A 21,419-nucleotide genomic window follows, 5' to 3' on the forward strand; every position below is an offset into this window, starting at 1 on the left:
TGTTTCCTTTATGGTCTCTTGAGTTTTACATGGCAGGCACTTTACTATAGGGAGACTTGCCTCCTGAGCTCCCATGTTATTTCTTTTTTGCTCAGCTGCTGGTACACATTAGCCACCAAGAGCAGAGTACAGTTTTGACTGCTGGCTTTTCTGGAAGGAAGGGAACTCTAGTCTTGAGGATTCAAACGTAGAAAGTGGAGAAAGGAAAAGCTACATTTTATTACATCAGTTTATTTAAAGTTAAAAATTATGGAGAAGAGAAACCTCTTCTATGGTATTGTAACTGATTGTGAGATAAAACCTATTGATTAGACAAATACTGAGACTAATTCAGATAGCAGTCTGTTGAGACTAGCCCACATGGGAAGCATTGGAAAAGAAAAGATAATACTTAATGGGAGTATATAATTAGTAGCTCGTGAGAATAAAGGGAGGAAAATATAATTGTTTATGCCCTGTCAAATGTTTTTTACCCCACAGATTTAAGTTATAGAATACTACTGCCCAGTTATTGTTTCATATAAGAAATCTCTTAGATAATAGGATTTTCAATATCAATATATTTTAACTTTATTTTTACTTTTAAGGTTGATTGTATATCCTCCACCACCTACTAAGGGGGGACTAGGAGTAACTAATGAAGATCTGGAGTGTTTAGAAGAAGGGGAGTTTCTTAATGATGTAATCATTGATTTTTACCTTAAGTAAGTACAATGATAAATGATCTTTCATGTTTTACAGGTTTTACTGAGAAATTTAAAATAAATGTCGTTATCTCTGAATTATTTTAATTCCCATTAAAAGTGACCTGCCAAGATTTCAGATTTGGAAAATTTTTGCTTACCAAGGTTTTCTAGAATTGACTAATTCAGTTTCATTCCTTTACTTACTGTGGACACTATATAGTTGAGAAAACCTACTGCTTTTTTAGTTTTTGTTTGTTGGTTTTTGATATAAATTTCTTTAACTATTATAGTGGTGAAAGATGTTACTTACAAATCATTTTGGGAACTGAAAAGCAGCAGCTCTGTTTAGATATCTATTGTGTCTTTAAGAACAGTAAGATTTAACTATCATTTAAAAAATCCCTATCACTTAATTTTTCCCTCAACTTTTTGTATAGCCAAAGTTGCAGGAATTGGTATGAAGACTTTTAAAACTTAATACAAGGGAAATTTGCTTCTAGCTGTCATTTGTAGTGTATCTCTTGACCTAGATTTCCAGCAATTGGTGGAGATATCTCCTAACTATTTCACAGATCCCTCCCAAATAAAATTTATTATAATCTTACCTAAGGCTTATTGTTTTACTAATTATGCTAGTAATCTTTATTCCAGTGACTCGGGTCAGAATCCCACATTATATTTATAGATATTATAGATTTAATTTCTAGAAATTCAATTTGGATCTCTTTTATATCTTCCATGTTTCCTTTTGAATATATGAAATACAGTTATAACTTTTAATATTCTTTTCTGCTAATTCTAACATCTCTGTTAGTTCTGGGTTCAATTGACTGATTTTTCTCTTCATTATGAGTCATATTTCTTTGCACTTTTGCATGTCTGGTAATATTTTTATTGGATGCTGGATATTTTTGTATTTATCAAAATACTTGAATTTTGTTTTGGGACACAGTAAAATTATTTTGAAAAAGTTTGATGCCTTTAAGATTTGTTATATGAGGCCAACAACTTAATCTTACTACTGTAGAAAGACCTTTTTGAGTACTCTACCCAATGTCTCAGGAATTACGAGGTTTCCAGTCTGGCTGATAGCAACATGCACCATTCTTGGACTCTGTGAACATGTGGCGTCATTCCCTCTAATCTTTTTGAGTAGTTCTTTCCCTGCCCCTGGATACTTTCCTCACATACATTCAGCGATTCATACCCTGCTAAATACTTGAGGAGGACTCTCTGCAGCTGTCTAGAGTTCTCTGTATAGCTCTTTCCTTTCCATTATTCTGATCTGCAAACTCTAGCTACTCCATTTTTAGAAAACAGTTGCACCTTTTCAAGCCTGCATAAACTATTAAGAATAGCAGAGTTTTCTAGTTATGAAAAGGTTAATTACTTAGTGATTGAATTATGAGCTTATATGGAAGGATTGTGTTAGTACAGGAAGGGATTAAGAATTTAGAAATGAATCATATCACAGTTATTAACATTTTTCTAGACTTATTTAGCAGTGTCATAATTTCACTTTTATATTTGAGTATATGATTATTTGATTAGTATTTTCTACTCCCACTCTTCTGGATTATAGGCTCTACAGGGGCAGATACTTTATTTTTTCCCTCTTGTTTTGTGTCTCTAGTATAAACATGGTATTTGGCACATGTTAGGAATTTTATAAATATTTGTTAATTAAATGAATAAGTGAGTAATTTCTGCTTTACATGATGGAAGTCTAGGTAACTAACCAAACTGAAAGCTGAAGTCAGAGGAAACTGCAAGATTGCTTTGAATCTAAACAGATGAAAAATAAAAATTTCTAGAACACATAAGACAATTGAGGGAAGGCCAAGTAAAATCTAAAAATAATTGACTATTTTTGGGTTACTACTTTACAGGTATCTTATATTGGAGAAGGCATCAGATGAACTTGTTGAACGAAGTCACATTTTTAGTAGCTTTTTCTATAAATGCTTGACAAGAAAGGAAAATAATTTAACAGAAGAGAATCCAAATCTTTCGTAAGTTAACCCTTGAATGTACTTAAGTTTTAAGAGAAAATATATTCTTTTTGAATGCTTCTAGTAAAATGGCTTCTTTATAGTATCTCCTAGAGTGGGCAGTACTACCATTTGTGTAGGTCCTGGGTCTGTTTGCCTGAGAGCCATTTCCCATCTTTCCACTGTTTTGCTGCCTATGACAGGAAGGCTGACACTTGCAGTCTTCATTTAAATTGCATGTCCCTGGGGGAAATCCTGGACGTTGGAGAGCAACGAAGAAAGAAGCTAGTTTATTTCTTCCCTACTCTCTTTGCGTTGGGCAGTGGCCGTATTTCCTCTGTGAGTCCACCTCTCACAGGACAGACCTGCTGTAACTCCAGCTTCCATCTGGAGCTACTACTTCTCTTTGCTCTTCTCTACCCTGCAGGTACAGCAGTTTCCTCCTATGCTAATCTTTGGCTGTCTCACTGTCCCCTTTTTTGGCTTTGTGGGTTTTTTTTTGTAATGCTGTAGCCAGTTTCCTGCATTACATTCTGTTACATAGGGTTGTTTTGGTTTTCCTGATTGGACCCCCAGTGACAGACTATTTAATTAAGCCAATGCAACATTATAGGAAATACCATATTTGCACGATTTAGCTGATTGTTGCCCAAGTATGTTTTTGGTTAATACTAAAACTGTGGAGCAGTGTGTAGGGATAGGCACAAAGAAGGTATTTCTTAGACAGTAGAAACTTGGACAGTTGTTGCAGCATGAGGCATTTCACCCATTTCCCATGCTTAACAATTTGTGTGATCTATTTGAGTAGACTCATAATAAAATTTAGTTATTAGTTAAAAAGTTAGTGTAAACATTTGTGTACTGCTTTACAGTTTACAACATACATTTATTGACATTATTTCAGTTTTTTCTATCATGACAGTGCCTTTCAATAGGGCATCTAAACTATATCCCAATTTTTCAGATAAGGAAGCAGTCTAATAAAGATTAATAAATTTTACTTAAGATGAACAGCTAGTGAATGGCAGAACTGGTTGGTACTTAAATCTTTACCTTCTAACTTCTAGTCCAAAGTTTTATTGTATTAGACTGCTTTAAAAAAATGGCTATGAGAGTTTGTTTTATCTCATTAAAATAATAGGAATAATAAACAAGTTAGAAGAGGATTAATGGATAAACTGCTTGAATTGGATATATTGTTGGAGAAAGAAGGTAGGAATAGGAGACTAATTAATATTTATTGAGTGCCTGCCAGAAACTAAGACAGTGAACATAAAGCTATTTGATTCTATAGTATTCTTGTCATTGTCTTTATTAATTGAAGCTTAGAGAAGTTATGTAAGTTTTCCAAAGTTGGGTGTAGCTTTCCAATTTCAAGGTTCAACTCCTTCTGTTGTTCATAGTGTTGTGACTATATAATTTATGGTCCAAATTGGGATGCTTGTGAGAATAACAGGAGGCTCTGTTAGTGGATACACTAGGCAATGAGTGTGTATATATTAGGGCTTCCTAGACAAACTGGGATGTACAGTCAGCTCTATTTTAAGTGGCTTTGTAGGTTTGGAATTTGTCTGATGGACAAATCGACCAGAATCAATTAAGGAGAAAACAGCAATTTGAAAATATTTTTGATAGTCAGGGCTAGTGGGGAGGGACATATGGAAGGGGAAGATTTATTAAATACATTAGATAACATTTCTGATGCCCTCCTTTTCTGTTTTATGTATACAGAATTTAATGATTTGTATCATGCACTTAATCTCATGTTTTATTTTAAGATTATTCAATGTAGAGATTGTGAATTTGGTATACCCATCTTCAAACTAAGGAAATGAAAGTAGTTTATTCTGCTATATTACTAAGTTTTTTTAAAAAAATAGATATATACTTTATTGTTATATACATAATAAAAACCAAGTTACATGAGTGGCATCCTCTAGGGTAAGATGGATAAGATACTAGATACTACACACACACACACACACACACACACACACATACACACACACACACACACGAAATGTGTGAATACTAATGCTTGGTCTGTTAAGTATTCACACAATTTGATATATCAGAATAAGCATTAGTGTTTACACAAAGAATCCCTACAAATCAGTTTGTAAAAGCCATCAGAGCAGCAAGAGATATGAATTCCAATGGCCAATAAATCCACAACGAAAGGCTCAAACTACTAGTGTTGGGAAGCGGCAGACTCCTTACCATGCTTTATGAGATCTTGCAAGATCTGACTTTTTTCCCTGTCCTTAAACTCATCTCATAACATTGTTTCCTTGTTTCCATACTTAAGTTCAGCCTACCTCTTTTCCATTTTCAGATTTGCTAAACTCTTTCCTATTTTCCGCCTGAAACAACTTATCCTGGCATTTAAAAAATTTGTTTCACAGCACGATCCCTAATCATTTTGTTTGTTTGATTCTTCGTTTTCTGTTTCTCATTTGAAGCTACATGAAGTTAGGGACTTTGTGTTATTTTCCACTCTATCCCCAGTGCCCTGCCCAGTGCTTGGAACATAGCAGGAACTAAAAATACGAGATGATAATAGTGCCTATCATTGATTACTGAAAGAACTGTTAAACATTTAGTTGAGGATTTTCTACACAGGAACTGGGAATAAGAGATTATGTTTGGCCCTCATATTTTCTCCTATCCTCCTTGCCTCATTCTATGTCTAATGTATTCTCAAGCAAATAAGGTTAGCATAATCCGGAAATCTGCCAAATACCAACATAAACATAAAACCAGATGTCTATCCTTAAGATTTTCAAATAGAAAACAAATTAACAGATTATGTACTAGTTGAAAGTAATTGTTTATAGTCATTGTAATGGTTGGGTCCTTCTGAAATGAGAAAATTCAATAAATATATGACTTTGATTTTTTTATGTGGCTAGTCTTCCACATAGTGTCTAATTGCTGTCACATCTTTGAGCTCATTCTCGATCCTATGTTACTCCTGATGTTTACTCATATGGTTTTGGTTAGGTATTATTTAGATGAACAAGGTGGGGCAACGATTTCAGTTTCCTATATTACTTGATAAAAATTAAGAAATTAATGGTTTGCTTTTTTTCTTCAATAAGAGTTTCATCCAAGAGACTGAGCCAGAATTCACATACCACCTTTATCCCCCTGTTAAATGTCATTTTATTCCTTCCTAAAACCTTTTTTTTTTTGACAACCAAACTTGGTTTTATATCTTTCTTCCTTAACTCCCCTGATTAGGTAAAGAAAAAAAAGTAGTATTTGTATGTGTGCAAGCCAACCCTGTTCAAGGTGGCTATCTTAGATACTTTAACAAAGGGATCCCCAACCCCTGGGCTACAGACTGGTACCAGTCCATAGCCTGTTAGGAACCGGGCAGCACAGCAGGAGGTGAGCAGCAGGTGAGCGAGCATTACCACCTGAGCTCTGCCTCCTGTCAGATCAGTGGCAGCATTAGATTCTCACAGGAGCATGAACTCTATTGTGAGCAGTGCATGCAAGGGATCTAGGTTGTGCGCTCCTTATGAGAATCTAACTAATGCCTGATGATCCGAGGTGGAACAGTTACATCCTGAAACCATCCCTCCTAGCCCTGTCCCTGGAACAATTGTCTTCTACAAAGTTGGTCCCTGGTGCCAGAAAGGTTGGAGACTACTGCTTTACCATAATTCCTTTGTACCTCTTATGACACATTTTAGTTATTTGTGATAATTTTTTCTGCCCTTATTAGATTATGAATACTTCTAGAGCAATGTAGGTGAGTTTTATTATTTGTTTTTAGGAACCTAATAAATATTTGTTGAACCTAAGAAATATTTGTTGAAGAAAGGAAAGATGGATGAGTGGTGGGTACATTTAATGTCATCCTGTAGTTTCATTTCCTTGTGTATGAAAGGAAGGGAGATGAATTTTATTTAAAAAAATCTAAGAATAAAAGCTTCGTTTTTCCTCCTCCATTAAGATTTTTAATTAAATTAACTGATTATTTTTTAGACATAGGGTCTTGCTTTGTTACACAGGCTAGAGTGCACCGGTGTGATCACAGCCTCAAACTCCTGAGATTAAGCAAGCCTCCTGAGTAGCTGGGACTGACTATTGGTGTGTGTCACCACCCTGGCTAATTTTCTTTATATTTTTAGTAACAGGAGTCTCACTATGTCGCCCAGGCTAGCTTTCAACTCCTGATCTCAAGTGATCATCCCACCTTAGCATCCCAAGTAGCTGGAATCACAGGCATGAGCTACCACACTCAGCCCATTGAGTTTTAAAACCTCCCTAATCATAGATATAACAGTTGGAGAATTCTGTTCAGGTTTAATGACAGTGTTTTATATCATGCCCAGATGGAGCTAAGCAAAATAAATAGATTTAACTGTGTTTGTACTAAGTTACTGAGCCACTTTTGGAATCTAAAAAACATTTAATAAATTCCTGCCTTTTTTCTGCCCATTTCATTATTGGTTATAGTTATTAAATTTAGGAATAACCAGGAGATACTATAAGGGGATATATTTATAATGTATTAAATATGATATATCTTAGAGAAGATGGGCTACTCAGGAGGCTGAGGCAGGAGAATTGCCTGAACCCAGGAGGTGGAGGTTGCGGTGAGCCGAGATCACACCATTGCCTCCAGCCTGGGTAACAAGAGCAAAACTCCGTCTCAAAAAAAAAAAAAAAAAAAAAAAAAGAAGATGGTTAAACTAAGTCTAAGATATTTCAGTATATAAAAATGCCTCTTGAAGTCCTTATCTTAAAAATATTTGATATATCAAATCTATCTTTCATATTCTCAGAATGGCACAGAGAAGACATAAAAGAGTAAGAACTTGGACTCGTCACATAAACATTTTTAATAAAGATTACATCTTTGTACCTGTAAATGAGTCGTAAGTATTTCAGATTATTTAAAAACGTATTGGAAAGCAGAAAAAAAATTTTGTGGTGGTTTTAGATTCATAATCAGTAAAAATCATGGGCACATACATTTCAGGTATTATTTTAATTTTTTAAAATAAAAGTACCTAAGACAATGAATTCCGTATCTTGGATTTTGGTTTGACAATGGTTATGTTGTAAAAGTAGTGAAAAAAAATTACAAATGACCGCAAGACTATAATGACTGAGACACTGAATTTTTTTTGTTTGGATTTAAGAAAAAATTTTCTAAATAAAAAATAAAAATACTTTTGGGTGAATCTTCAAATACTTAAGAAAACAAACTCTTCAAGCACCAACATGAAAAAGGTAATGCTGTGAGTCCATTTATTAAGGCAAATCCTTAATAGGAAACACTTGTATGAAAGTAAATAAGTTTGAATTACTCAGATGTTACTCTAAATAGTGTTACTTATGCCTTTGTAGCTCTGGATATTTAATTAGTTTTGGTATGTATTGTCTATATTGTAGTGAGATATTATAGTGGATGTCTTCAAAATTAATATGAAAGGTTATGCCCACTTTCTCAAAATGTATCTGTAGAAGATATTCTACATTGTTTGGACTTTGCATGGTATTAAGACTGTAGTTCTTTTTCAACAGGTCTCACTGGTATCTCGCAGTCATTTGTTTTCCGTGGTTAGAAGAAGTTGTGTATGAAGATTTCCCACAAACTGCATCCCATCAGTCCCAGGCTCAGCAGTCCCAGCCTGACAACAAAACAATAGGTGACATCCTTAACATAGATCGTGTTTTTAATAATGATGACAGTAATATAATGGTTACAGGGAACAAATGAAGTTAAAGGTTGTATAGTTATTTATTATCATTGAACCTACCTAGCTGGAAGAATAAAAAAAACCTGAAATTTTTATGATAGCCTCGTTATAGACAAAATGAAATTCTGAAGTTGTACTGTTGTATCAAGTTTTATTATAGCACTTAAAATACTAATTATTTTATTATGAAATATTTCAAACATATAAAAAAGTATAATTAATATGATCAACATCAGTACCTATTTCATCTGGATTAAGAAATTAAAACTTTTCCAATACAATAATCTCCTCTGTGACCACTCCCATTTCTTTCTTTAATCCAGAAGTAACCACTACCCTAAATTTTATGTTTATTTTCATGTATTATTATTATTTCCATTGGCATTTTTTGCTTGTTTTAACTTAAAAAAATTGACAGGTAAAATTTCACGTATTTACTATTTACAACATCCCTTTTTTTTTTTTTTTTTTTTTTTAAAGAGACAGAGTCTTGGTATAGTGCAGTGGCTCCATCATAGCTAACTGTAACCTCAAACTCCTGGACTCAAGTGATCCTCCTGATTAGTTAGGACTACAAGGGTGTACCAGCATACCTGGCTCATTTTTAATTTTTTTTTTGTAAAGACAGGATCTCACTAAGTTGCCCAGGCGGGTCTGGAACTCCTGGCCTCAAGCAGTCCTCCCACCTCAGGCTCTCAAAGTATTGGGATTACGCCACATGTGGTTACAAGATGATGTTTTGAAATATATATACATTGTGGAGTGACAAAATCTAGCTAATTAACAATATTATAACATTTAAAAAAATACACTAGCTTTGCTAACATGACTAAGAATTCATGCCATAGATCTCCAGGCGTAGCTTGAAATCCCCCATTTTTACTTAATGTAATTTCTTGTAGACTCTATTAGTTTGGCTAGGTAATATAGGATCTTTCTTAATTCTTCCATGAGTTTTCCTACAAGCCAAAATCTAAAGTAAATAAGCCTACTTTCTTTGAGAAGAAAAATAACAAAATTAAATGTTTTATAGCTGTAGCCTAAACAGTAAGCCAAATGAAAAATAGCCTTTACCATTAATACTGGCCAAAACCTACATGGGGAAAAAGATAAACTGATGAAGCAACTGATTATGTTTGATTATCTTGAAACCTACTAAGCCTCAAATACATACTTTTACAAAACTCTGTGATCATAGTTAGAAGCACCATTATTAGGCAAATTAACTACCTTCTGTATTAAACAGCAGACATTTTGATTAATGAGCTGTCTTTGAAGATTGTCTTTTTATAGGGAATTTGCCTAGCTAACTAGTATTTCAGATCATGGCTCTGCGGCTTACCTGTTATTTGATAACAGCCAACCATTGTCAGTTTTAACTACCTGTTGATTGAATTTTATTTATAACATTTGTCATGAAAAAAATTAAATAGATCTCAGGTATTTTTACTGTGCATCCAGTAACTGCATAAAAATTATAATTTTAAGCTTATCTAAGTTACCAGTATAAAAACATACAATAAACACTTATAATTGCTTAATTATTTCTAACTAGATGATGATCTACATCCTACTTCGACACTGTCTTTGAGTACAGAGGATTCCCAAGTAAGTGTGTTCTTTACAGATGGGAAGGAAGGAAAACTCATGAATATAATAATGTTATCTATAACATAGAGCATAGCTAGGTGGACTGTGCTGGCACATCATTAGATTGTTTGCTTTTATGATTCTTTGACAGTTTTTGTTGGGCTGGGGAAGAGAACAAGATAAGTTATTATTGTATCTGTTTAGCTTGCTTTAACTAAATTATTTAGTAGTTTATCTGATGTTCATCTGTCTTTACTTTTCAAATTTCTAAGGATCAGATTTACTTTTATTCTTTATTTTGTCAGTAACTTGTTGAACTTAGGTAATTAATAATCTTAAGCATATTGTAGGTTCGTTTCTTTCCTTGTTTCTTTCTTTCTTTTTTTCTTTTCTTTTCTTTTTTTTCTTTTCTTCTTTTTTCTTTTCTTTTCTTTTCTTTCCTTTCTTTTCTTCCTTTCTTCCTTCCTTTCCTTCCTTTCCTTCCCTTCCTTCCTTCCTTTCTTTCCTTCTTTCCTTTTCTTTTTTTTTTGATGGAGTCTTGCTGTTGCCCAGGCTGGAGGGCAGTGGTGCGATCTGAGCTCACTGCAACCTCCCCATCCTAGGTTCAAGTGATTCTCCTGCTTCAGCCTCTTGAGTAGCTGGGATTACAAGTGCCCACCACCGTGTCTGGCTGTTTTGTATTTTTTTGTTTTTTTTAGTAGAGATGGGGTTTCACTATGTTGGCCAGACTTGTCTCGAACTCCTGACCTCAGGTGATCTACCTGCCTTGGCCTCCCAAAGTGCTGGGATTAGAGGTGTAAGCCACCACGCCCAGCCAGAAAGTTCTGGTAAAAATCATTCAAAGTGGACTAAGAGTGAATCCATGTAACTCCTTAGTTCATTTACTCTTCTTTATTTGGAGCTCCAAACTGATCTGCATAGTCTAGGTTCAGTGTTCTAATTGATTAAGATTGCCACTTAATGCTCTTTTTTTTGTATGTACAAATAGCAACAGAGTCCCTGACATAGTCCTATGTATTTACTGTCACTGATACTGTCACTTCTTATAAAGGAAGATTTCTTTTCTTGCTAGTCACAGTGGTAGAATAGGACCATTCCTTCTTGCCTCTAGAACCAGATTTCTCAAATTGAGTTTCTTGGAATATTCATTCTAAGACGCAGTTCGTGATGAGCAGGATTCTAAGGTCAATTAAGTTGGGCAAACTTTGTGTACTCTTTCTGTCTTAGAGAACCATTGTGTATATTAAAATAATAAAAGCACTGAGAAGGTCTGCATTAAATAAATCTGTTTGATCTGTGGTTTCTCAAACTTATGAAGAAAACAAACAACATGAACAAAACAAAATTCCCCATCCCCTTTCCCTTAATATAGATTAATGTTCTGCATCTTGTGCTTCAAAGAGGAGAAAGATGTCTCTACTGATGTCATGAATTGAATTAGAGAATGTATGTAAAAACACGTTAAATTAACTTGTTTACCTTTGTTAAGAAAATAACTTGGAATGGAAGTAATTAAAGTTCCAGATTGGTTTTTAGGACAAGTTAAAACTCCTTAACTACTTGAGACCACATGTAAAAGTACATAACCTACCATTTTACCTGTATAATAAAATAAATCAATAAATTCATGGAAAATGAAGTTAGTTCACTTTAGATGATGAAGATAACTATTATTTGAAATTTTAATTTCAAAGTTTGAAACACTTTAAAATAGTAACAGAATAGTAAGTTATTCAAAATAGCTTTAATTGCAGTCATAAAAATTTGTTATTTCAGAGTACCGAGTTGAATATGTCAGTACCAAAGAAAATGTGTAAAAGGTAGGTACATGCTATAATAATAATACAGTTTTTTCAGGTATTTAGATATACTTTGTACACAAGTATATAAATCTGGATTTTGTCCTTTGCTTTTCATAGGCCATGTATTCTTATACTAGACTCCTTGAAAGCTGCTTCTATACAAAACACAGTTCAGAATTTACGAGAGTAAGTAATGAGAATTTTACCATTCAATCTGTTATCTAAAGCCTTAGTGATTTTGAAGTTACCTTAAGAATTATTGAAAAGATATCAAAAATTATATTTTATTATCTATTTAAACAAGCCTATAAATTTAATCAATAATAAATATCTTCTGTTAATATTCAAGTATTAATATTTCTAAAGGATTAGATCAAAGGTAAATTCAGAATTTGTATTCATAATTGAACAAAAAGCATAGTTTTACAAGGAAGCATTGTATTGAGTATCAAAAATACCACTTTAGAAAAAAATAAGAATTCTTCCACATTTGTATCATTATGTGTGTTTGTGTATATATGTATGTATGTATATGTAATTTTGTAATTTACTGTAGTACTTGGAAAAAACTAATGATGAAACTTTTAAACTGATTTCTTTGTCGAGTTGTGAAAGTTGAGTTGTTGAAACAAGTTTAGCTTTTAGTTTGAAAATCACATTACATATTTTCTTTAAAGTAGCACTCATGAAGGCTCATAAAATATAGGTTGCACTGGTAAAATTCAGTCTGGAAATTTGGCTCAACAGCACATCTGGCAAGAAACATTTTTCTGCCTTTGTGAAAATGTTGCATACTGATAAAGAGATTTCAACTTTAGACACTCTGTTGATTATTTCAGGTATTTAGAGGTAGAGTGGGAAGTTAAGCTAAAAACTCATCGTGAATTCAGCAAAACAAACATGGTGGATCTATGCCCTAAAGTTCCTAAACAGGACAATAGCAGTGATTGTGGAGTATATTTACTGCAATATGTGGAAAGCTTCTTCAAGGTATGTGAAGATATAGATAAGTTTTAAATTCACAGTTACCACCATACAGTCACAAGTTAATGGGTGTAATAGTACGTTCTCATTGCTGTGAATAAAGACCAGAGATTGGGTAATATATAAAGGGAAGAGGTTTAATCGACTCACAGTTCACCATGGCTGGGGAGGCCTCAGGAAACTTACGATCATGGTGGAAGGGAAACAAACATGTCCTTTTTCACATGAGGGCAGCAAGGAGAAGAATGAGAGCTGAGTGAAGGGGGAAGCCCCTTATAAAACCATCAGATCTCATGAGAACTTACTATCATGAGAATAGCATGGGGGGAACCACCCCCGTAATTGAGTTACCTCCCACCAGGTCCCTCCCACCACAGTGGGATTACAGGAACTACAATGCAAGATGAGATTTGGGTGGAAGCGCAGCCAGACTGTATCACTGCAAGCAAAGAGGCAGGCAAATGTTACACGTAATCAAGACTTTAAAAAAAAAAAAAAGATCCACAGGTGATGCAGATACTGTAATTAGCAGATAAGAACTTTAAAATGATTTGATTAATAGGTTAGAGAAAATAAAGCCAAAGATGAAACAATATGGTTGAAGACATGGAATATACCAAAAACAAAAAACACATAGACATTTTAAAGCTGAAGATGTGTAATGATATATCTGAAATTAAGAACTTATTGGATGGGTTTAATAGAGGACTAGATGCAGTAGAAGATAGGGTTAGTGAACTTAAAGAAAGGACAATAAAAAATATCAAACTATAGTCCAGAGACAAAAAAGAATGTGAAGATGAGAACAGAGCTTAAGAGGCAAATATGAAACAGTCAAAAGGTATAATTTACATGTTACTGGAGTCCCAGAAGAATTGGAGAGAAAGAGAGAGAATAGGGCAGAGACAGTATTTTAAAGAAAATTTTCTAAAATGAAAAGACCTGTTTCTTCAAGAAGCTCAGAAAACTGTAACTGGAGAAGTACAATGACAAACATGGCTGTTATTTTCTAGCTCACAGAGACTTTGTAGGACTGTAGCAATATTAAAGATGAAATTTTAAATAGCAAGGAATCACTCTTTGCTTTTTGAACTGTTAGCTTGTTATTTCAGTCATTGCCATTATAGTGTATGAAGATGAGTCTAGTAAAGGATGTTTTTGACCAGAAGTCTGCTTGGAGGATGCTTAATGGCACTTTGAAAGCATGAGGGTTGTAGTATGCAGCTACAACTTTTTGATGTCTTTAATGTTAGAGAGGAAGGATAATATATAGTAAAAAATAGTATAAATTTTGGAAATCATTATATATCTATTATGTTGGGTTTTTCCTCCCTTTTTTATTCCACACTAGAACTTCATCATAGGGTGTCAGGTTTGGGCCCTCTCATACCCTTTCCAAATAGATTTGATTTTGTGTTTTGAATATTCACATTGCCTTATTACATAACATGTTATGAGTTTGTTGCATAATTCTACTTTACATAGCCCAGTCAGTAGAATATACATCGAATACAGGATGAAGCACCATATAAGATTCCTGGGAAAACCCTAAAAAGTCCAAGACTCGTGTTTTGCAAATTTGATGCACTAATATAAGATAGCTTAGGTTTAAAACATGGGCTTAAGGCAGACCACTAAAAACCTGTGGAACTTTGTTTGTAATTAAGCCCTAACAAAAATAATATTACTTCTAATAAAAAAATTAGCGCAGTAAATCTCCACCACCATTTGCTCCTGGACTCATAGTCAGTACCTTCTTTCAGCTTTACACCCTTGGGCTCTTAATTCCTTCTTTAAGATGTAAGTCCTTCTTACATCTGGCTTCTAATAATTCCATTAAGTTTATAAACATGTGCTAAGGTGAGCCCTATACAGAAATCTTTTTTTTTTAAACACAGAGGGAATGTCCTTTGCAATTTCCTGTTTGCTTAACATAATTGAAATGATAGTGATTCTTGAAGCCATTAAATCAGCTATTTCTTGCACTGAAAGAAGGCACTTTGCAGGATTTTTCATTTTTAATCTGAGATTTTTCATTTACTACTAAGGCTTTCTCTTTAATAGTTTCAAAGTCTTAACATGTTGGGAAAAATTGTGATAAAACCAACTTTATTATTCTGAATCATTCACTGTTTACTAATTCTGTTTGTGCTAATTCATTTAAACATAACACTGTAGCAGAACAGAGTATTTAATTTTGATGTTTAAAAGTTAACAATTTGATAAAAATGTCCTAAAATTGATTGCGGAAACGGTTATACTGTGAATATAATAAAAAATGCTTAATTGTATGCTATTGGTGAAGTGTATTATGTGAATTATATTTTAATAAAATTGTTGTTTTAAAAATTAGCAATTCTCATTTCTTGTAAAAATGAAATTAAAACAAATGTGAAATTATGTTGCCAAAGTGATTGCACTCTTTCTTTTTTCTCATTAGGATCCTATTGTTAACTTTGAACTTCCAATTCATTTGGAGAAATGGTTTCCTCGTCATGTAATAAAGACCAAACGGGAAGATATTCGAGAGCTCATCTTAAAACTTCATTTACAGCAACAGAAGGGCAGCAGTAGCTAGTTAATCTGTACAAACATGACACAGATGTTCTCTAAGATTACTGGAAAGCCTCTTACCAGCATTTGTGTTAGCCAGCTCACAGAGAAGAAAATAACTTGCCGTAGTTTTATAAGTCATTGGAACGTTATTTAAAATACATGAGATATATTATTAGAGTTGTTGGGATCTCATAGATGGAGTAGGAATGGGGGTGATATAGATAAACTTATTAGATATAAATTAAAATTTTATAAATATTTCATATTTTTCTGAGTAAATATGCTTGGATTATGCAATAGTATATGTAATGTGGGAATGTTTTTGTAGATAATAAAACTTATGTGATCTGTACTTCCACATAACTGGGTGTTGAGGGGAGTTAAAGCCTCCCTGGTGCCAGCCCCAGTGCTTGTCAAATTTGTTGACAAGTCACATCATATTGTAATTCTATTCTTTGCAGCTCAAGCATGCAGTATGAATACTGTGTATTTTTTAAAAAAAGAATTTAGTATCAAGGCTTCAGAAAATGCCATTTACGGCATCCCTTCTGTATGTAACAAAAAGACATTCGTAATGTTAGGAAGATGATAAAAATTCGCTCTTTTAAGGTGCAGCTTATTATTCTCAATTGCTAAATGCAGTTACTCTGCTCTATTTTTTTCATTTCTTTTGATGTCATATGTGGGTATAATTTAGTTCATTTGTTCAGGGTAAATCTACAACAAAAAATTTTAGCTGTCCAAAATAGTTTTTAAAAAATTGTACCTGTAGCTCAACTTAGTTTATTTGAGGTATAGTTATATAAATATTCACTGTTTCATTATCATTGAATATATGTATAGTTTCTGTAATATAGAAGATAAAATTGGTGTCCTCATAACTTTAACAAAGAAAACCCTCAGTCCTATTTATTAATGGTTAGAATTAAATATATAATTTTATAACTCAGTTTACCCAGTATTCATCTGCAAAGCCAGATTGCTCTCATTGCTTTTATATTTTTAAACTGTAGTTTTTAGAGACCTATGATACTCATGGAGCTTAATTTTTTATTAAGTATTCAGGTAACAGTTCTGAATTCATGTGATGATGGTGGCATTATATACGGTTAAACACTTCAGAACTTTCTAATGTTATCAGGAATATTTTGAGGGAGATATAATTATATTGTATTTTCTCAGATAAGAAAAATGTTTTTTAACAATATTATTTTAATCTTCTGTTTTAAGCATCCCTTGGATTTACATTATAACTATGTAAAGCAGTGAAGCAAAGGCAATTTTAGATAAAGCTAGAAAGTCTGAACGTTTTATTTCAAAATCATGTGAATTGAGGTGGTCATTTAAGCCTCAGTATCCTTAGCTTTTGTTGATTTTATCACTATCTTTATATTATTACAAAGATATTTGTCTTTTGGAGATTTCGTATAAAGATGGCTATAATTACATATTTTCTTTCCCAATTTGTGTGTGTTCGGGGGGCACTTTTAAAGCTGACTGTTGTTTTATACATCTACTTTTGGGAAAACAAGTGTATAAGACATCTTGTGATTTCTTAACGTTTTTGTTTGTGTGCTCTTCAAAGATACCACTGTCCTTTATGGTGTTTTGAAGCTTGTTTAAAATTCATTTTCCTAAATTAATGTGCAAATAATGCTTTGAGGATATCAATGTTTTATATTAAACATATTTCCAGTTCATTAAATTGAAGTGTAATTTTTTTCTTAAGAAACATGAGCTACCATTAGAAGTAAATTTCCAATTGTATGCTGCTCCGTGCATATCGTGAAATTGATGCTTACATTAATTTTTCTTCATATTTTATTAAGCATATAGTTTGAGTGTCATTTCAGTTCAGGGAAATTATTTAACATATACTGGTAGGCATTTTGCTAGGCACAAGAAATGAATGACAGCTTTTGTTCCTGAGTCATTTATGGTCATGTGAACATTTAAAATATTCTCTGGTAAGAACAACCATAGGGCTTCTTTGGGAATGCAGGAAGGAGCTCAGCTAGAGAGGGGTGTGTATGTGTTAGAGGAGGTACAGAGGTGGTGAGAAGGTCGTTAGTGAACAGAGCAAGCCTTCCTAGAGAAGATAATATTATTTTAAATTTACAGCTCTTGGGATGTAAAAAAAGGAGTTATTATATAAATCATATCCAATCACCTAATTACGACTTTAAAAAAGTTAAATAACCTTTTGAAATCGACTTCTTTTATGGCAAGAGGAAAAAGGGGTTTCAACTTGGCATAGAGATCCTGTCCTTTATCTTGTTCCAGCCTGTATTCTGTTTTCATCTTTCCATCGTCCTCTACTTTTGCAGTTGTATAAAATTATTCACTCGTGTATTTAGGTTCTTCCCCCTGCAGTCTTTTGTAACTAAGCTTGTCCCTTTGGAAATTTGGAAGCTTTGCCCTTGCATTGTTAAGAGCCATGGTTTTGTGTGTATGAGGCTTCTGTCTGCTTCTGGGGCCTGCTCCCACCCAGGTGGTCTCTTCTGTGACAACTTAGTGCATCCTTCTTGGGGGCTGAAAAAATCAGTCAGGACTCCTATAAAGACTCCAGATGAAGATGTACTTTACATGAAATTATTATTATAACACTGTTTCCTGTGCCGTAATTTTCTACAAAGTAAGCCTGGAGCCATGTTTTGCCCCCTGAGTGTGAATGTCACTTTGAACCCAAGTCTAAAGATGCTTGTGCGGAGTGGGTGTTGTGACATTGTCCTGCCATCCCTTTTCACCAATTCTTGTGGACTTTATTTTTTCAAAATTGAACTCAAATGTTACTACCCCTACACCTATTCAAACAATACTTCATTCCCTCTCCTGCTCCCCTGCAACAGTTTGTATATACTTCTCTAATTACTTTTTAAATATTATTTGTATACATGTTTTTCTCTTTAGACTGTAAGCTCCTCAAAGACTGGAAACATTTTTCCATTTCCTGATTAAGTATGTTAGTAGCTTATAGTAAACACTCAGACAATTTTGTTGAGTCAATCAATGATTTGTAACTAAGTTTGGATGAAGGAATCTGTATTGGTTGTCTCTAGAGTACAGAGTTTTATGTTTAGTTTCTCATGTGCTTATGATTTTGGGACATTTCTTGAACCAAAAAAAGGTTCAAGGACCATCCTATGAGATTTTGAAATATTACCTAAAAAGAATCCCCTTAAATACAAACTCAAGGAATATTTTTTTCTGAGTAATTAAACATTAGAGCATAGAACAAATTGCCTCATCTGTCAGTAAAAATCCAAAATTCCTGCCAAAACTTTCGAGGTATTCTATAATCTCAACCTTTTGAGCCTTCATTCCCAACCTATTTGCAGTATGCTCCTATCCTGCTCTAGCAACTGCCTTCCTGTTTTCTGTATAAACAGTATACTTCTCCACCTTACTGATCACGACTGGAGATTTCTTTCCTAACCCTTATTTTTTCCCACTAACAATCCCTACCTCTGCCCACTGAAATAGTGAAATGCCAAGTAGGCCATTCAAGGCCCGGCTGAAATACCTGCCCCCTGCTTCCCACCCCCGCCCCTTGCTTTTACTAGTTAGAGTTACTCCTGCTTTTGGATTCCTATGATACAAACTTACAACGGCTATCACCTACTGCTTTGTATCATAGATACAGTTATTCTAAGAGTGATGCAGTTAAAAGTTACAAATCCAACAAAGGTCAAGTTAAATTGAATTTGAAAAATGATGACCATATTTAGAAACAAATGAACCCAGCTGAATTTCTTACACTTTTTTTTAAAGTACAGGTTTCTGAAATTATATATTTTATAGAACATAATGTAATAAATGTTTTAGAAGCTTTTATGTCAATTATTTTAAATGTAAGTTAATGGAAAATTTATTTTGGAGGTTGAATAAAATAGAATTTCAAAGCTTGAAACATCTTTGGACTTTGTGAACACCTGCAATATAAGACGATTACTGTTTACAAAGTTTACTAGTAATACAAATACATTAGTTTACAGAGAACTTTAGTATCTCATAATTCTTAACAATGACCCTGTGATACAGGTAGAGATTATCACACATAATTTTTTTGGTGAGCAAACCAGCTCAAAGAGCTTAGGTTATTTACCAAAGTCGAATATTAAGTGATAAAACCAGGATTTGAGCCCAGGTTTTCTCAATCTAAGTACAGCAGTCTTTCTAGATTACTATGATTCTCAGAAGATTTTTTAGCTTTTTGGTCGAGGCTGTCAAAAAGAATAATTTCCAACTAATATCTGTTACCTAAGAGTTGTCCCTTGTTCTGAATTGACAACGTGAAACTTTTCATAAGACTAAACTTTGGCTTAGCTAATAAAATTTTCGGCTTTTTTCTCCTACTCATACAATAAATTTGGCAAATAAGTTTCTTATGAACTTACCAGTATTTTGCAAAGACAACTATGCACATGTATTTAATGGTCATTTAGATTTGTTAGCTTTTATAAAGGCTGAAAATGTGGTTTATTTGAGGCTATATTGAAAAAAATATACTTGAGCTTTTCCTAAAGCATAAAATAACATGGCGTGTGATTTAGCTAACACAATTAGTCAAGGAATCTCAAGAGAAATGTGGTTTAGATCTTTACAAAGCACTTTTTTTTTTTTCCAGAGAACTTTCCCAGCAATAACATGAAATAAAATATAATTTCATTGCTATTCGATAGTAAATCCTAGTTTCCACAGGGATTCTGACTAATTTAATTGCTTTCTACTAGTTGTATTTGATTTAAAAACTGTTCTAATATAGAGAATTTCATCTGCAGAGAAAATCTTTTCTTGGTTAAGAGTTCATCATATAGACAAACATACTGGGCCTCACATTTGATGGCAAATTAAACAACAAAGTTATCCCACAGCTATCATTTATGTTAACTGCTTAATAATATGTTCCAGGCACTATTCTAAGCAATGTGAAGATTAAACTAGTTAATTTAATCTGCACAGTAGCTCTACCATAAGCTTACTATTTCTATTCTATTTTATAGATAAGGAAGGAGACAAAATAAGTGATTTTTTTCTGTCAAGGAAGGACATTTGCAAGAAAGTTTCATTACAAAAACTAAATTTGTTATGTACGTAGCTCTGTATTATTGAAGTAGGTAGATATAGTCAGTCTGAACATTATATGCGTATATATCTTAGTCTCTAGGAAAACCCGGAGAACATGTGACTCTATCAGTTTCAACTAATAGATTCAGAAAAGCTGGAAAAATCAGTGAATTATATGTGAAACACATTATTCTTAATGGACTGCTTGTTAAAGGCAAGGAGAGTGTTAGTAAAGAGCTTAGCTAGCTAGATTAGAATAAAGAAATTGTCTCTCTCCATCTGTCCTAATTAGCTTAACTCACCCGCTTTTATAGCATGCTGGTTATTTCAGAAAAGAAGTGAGAGCTGCTTTGAAAGGACAGCCGTTTTTCTTTATGCTAATTTATAATGGTTTCGAAGTGGTTGTTCATTCTCAAACACAGGTTTTTAAATGTTAGGTCTTTCCTATAACTCTTTGTTATTGGAAGTTTCAAGGATTTGGACGCTCAGTTAAGGATTTTGTCCTCTCCTCGTTCCTTTGGTTTTGGCTCAAATGATTATGTTTCCTTTTTTTGGGAAGATTTCTTTGGGTATTTTGATATTTGTCCTGATAGAAGGAGACTTTTCATCATTAACAGGTATTTAAAACTCTACATTTGTTTTTATCCTTCCATATCTGTAGTATATTCTCTTTAAAAATAGCATTATTTGATGTGATTTCTGTAAGAAACTGAATCAAATGCTACTTTATTAATTTTTGATATTGCTTCTTTTAAACTATTTAAAAATGTTTCCAATAATTTTGGTTTTCCCTCCTCTTCAGTAATTCTGGTTTAAACCTTTTATTTATTTTTTTGAAATTGGATGTATACTTACTTGATTTTTGATAACAATCTTGAATTAAAGGAGTGGGAGTTAAATGGAAAAAGATTGAATGCTTCACTCCTCTTATGCTTAGATGTGCACGCCTATGATTTGAGCATTGGCTTCTGAATCCTAATGTAGCACAAGTGTCAGTTTTTATTTATTTGTTACCTTTTATAC

At 33.4% G+C, this 21,419-nt stretch overlaps 2 protein-coding genes across 10 annotated transcripts in view; both read left to right on the forward strand.

The window, feature by feature from the left end:
• The window catches only part of SENP7 (SUMO specific peptidase 7), a 189,669-nt gene extending 172,635 nt beyond the window's left edge, over positions 1–17,034 (forward strand). For 7 of the 9 annotated variants that reach the window (XM_032299248.1, XM_032299250.1, XM_032299251.1 and 4 more), the window contains 9 exons: positions 588–704; positions 2,576–2,698; positions 7,477–7,569; positions 8,222–8,346; positions 9,953–10,005; positions 11,764–11,807; positions 11,907–11,975; positions 12,629–12,779; positions 15,214–15,351. In XM_032299248.1, coding sequence (XP_032155139.1) covers positions 588–704; positions 2,576–2,698; positions 7,477–7,569; positions 8,222–8,346; positions 9,953–10,005; positions 11,764–11,807; positions 11,907–11,975; positions 12,629–12,779; positions 15,214–15,351 — 913 coding nt within the window. Of the gene's footprint in view, positions 1–587; positions 705–2,575; positions 2,699–7,476; positions 7,570–8,221; positions 8,347–9,951; positions 10,006–11,763; positions 11,808–11,906; positions 11,976–12,628; positions 12,780–15,213 lie in introns of all 9 variants that reach the window. The other 2 variants (XM_032299249.1, XM_032299247.1) reach the window with 2 other exon arrangements.
• A 2,111-nt stretch (positions 17,035–19,145) lies between these two features.
• IMPG2 (interphotoreceptor matrix proteoglycan 2) overlaps positions 19,146–21,419 on the forward strand; it is a 117,859-nt gene continuing 115,585 nt past the window's right edge. Inside the window, exon 1 of the mRNA XM_032299246.1 lies at positions 19,146–21,013. Within this exon, the coding sequence (XP_032155137.1) occupies positions 20,929–21,013 (85 nt within the window). The 5' untranslated portion in view covers positions 19,146–20,928. The remainder of the gene's footprint in view (positions 21,014–21,419) is intronic.

This window comes from Sapajus apella, unplaced genomic scaffold, assembly GCF_009761245.1.
Source record: "Sapajus apella isolate SASKATOON/1434 unplaced genomic scaffold, GSC_monkey_1.0 scaffold40, whole genome shotgun sequence".
Taxonomy (NCBI): Eukaryota; Metazoa; Chordata; class Mammalia; order Primates; family Cebidae; genus Sapajus; species Sapajus apella.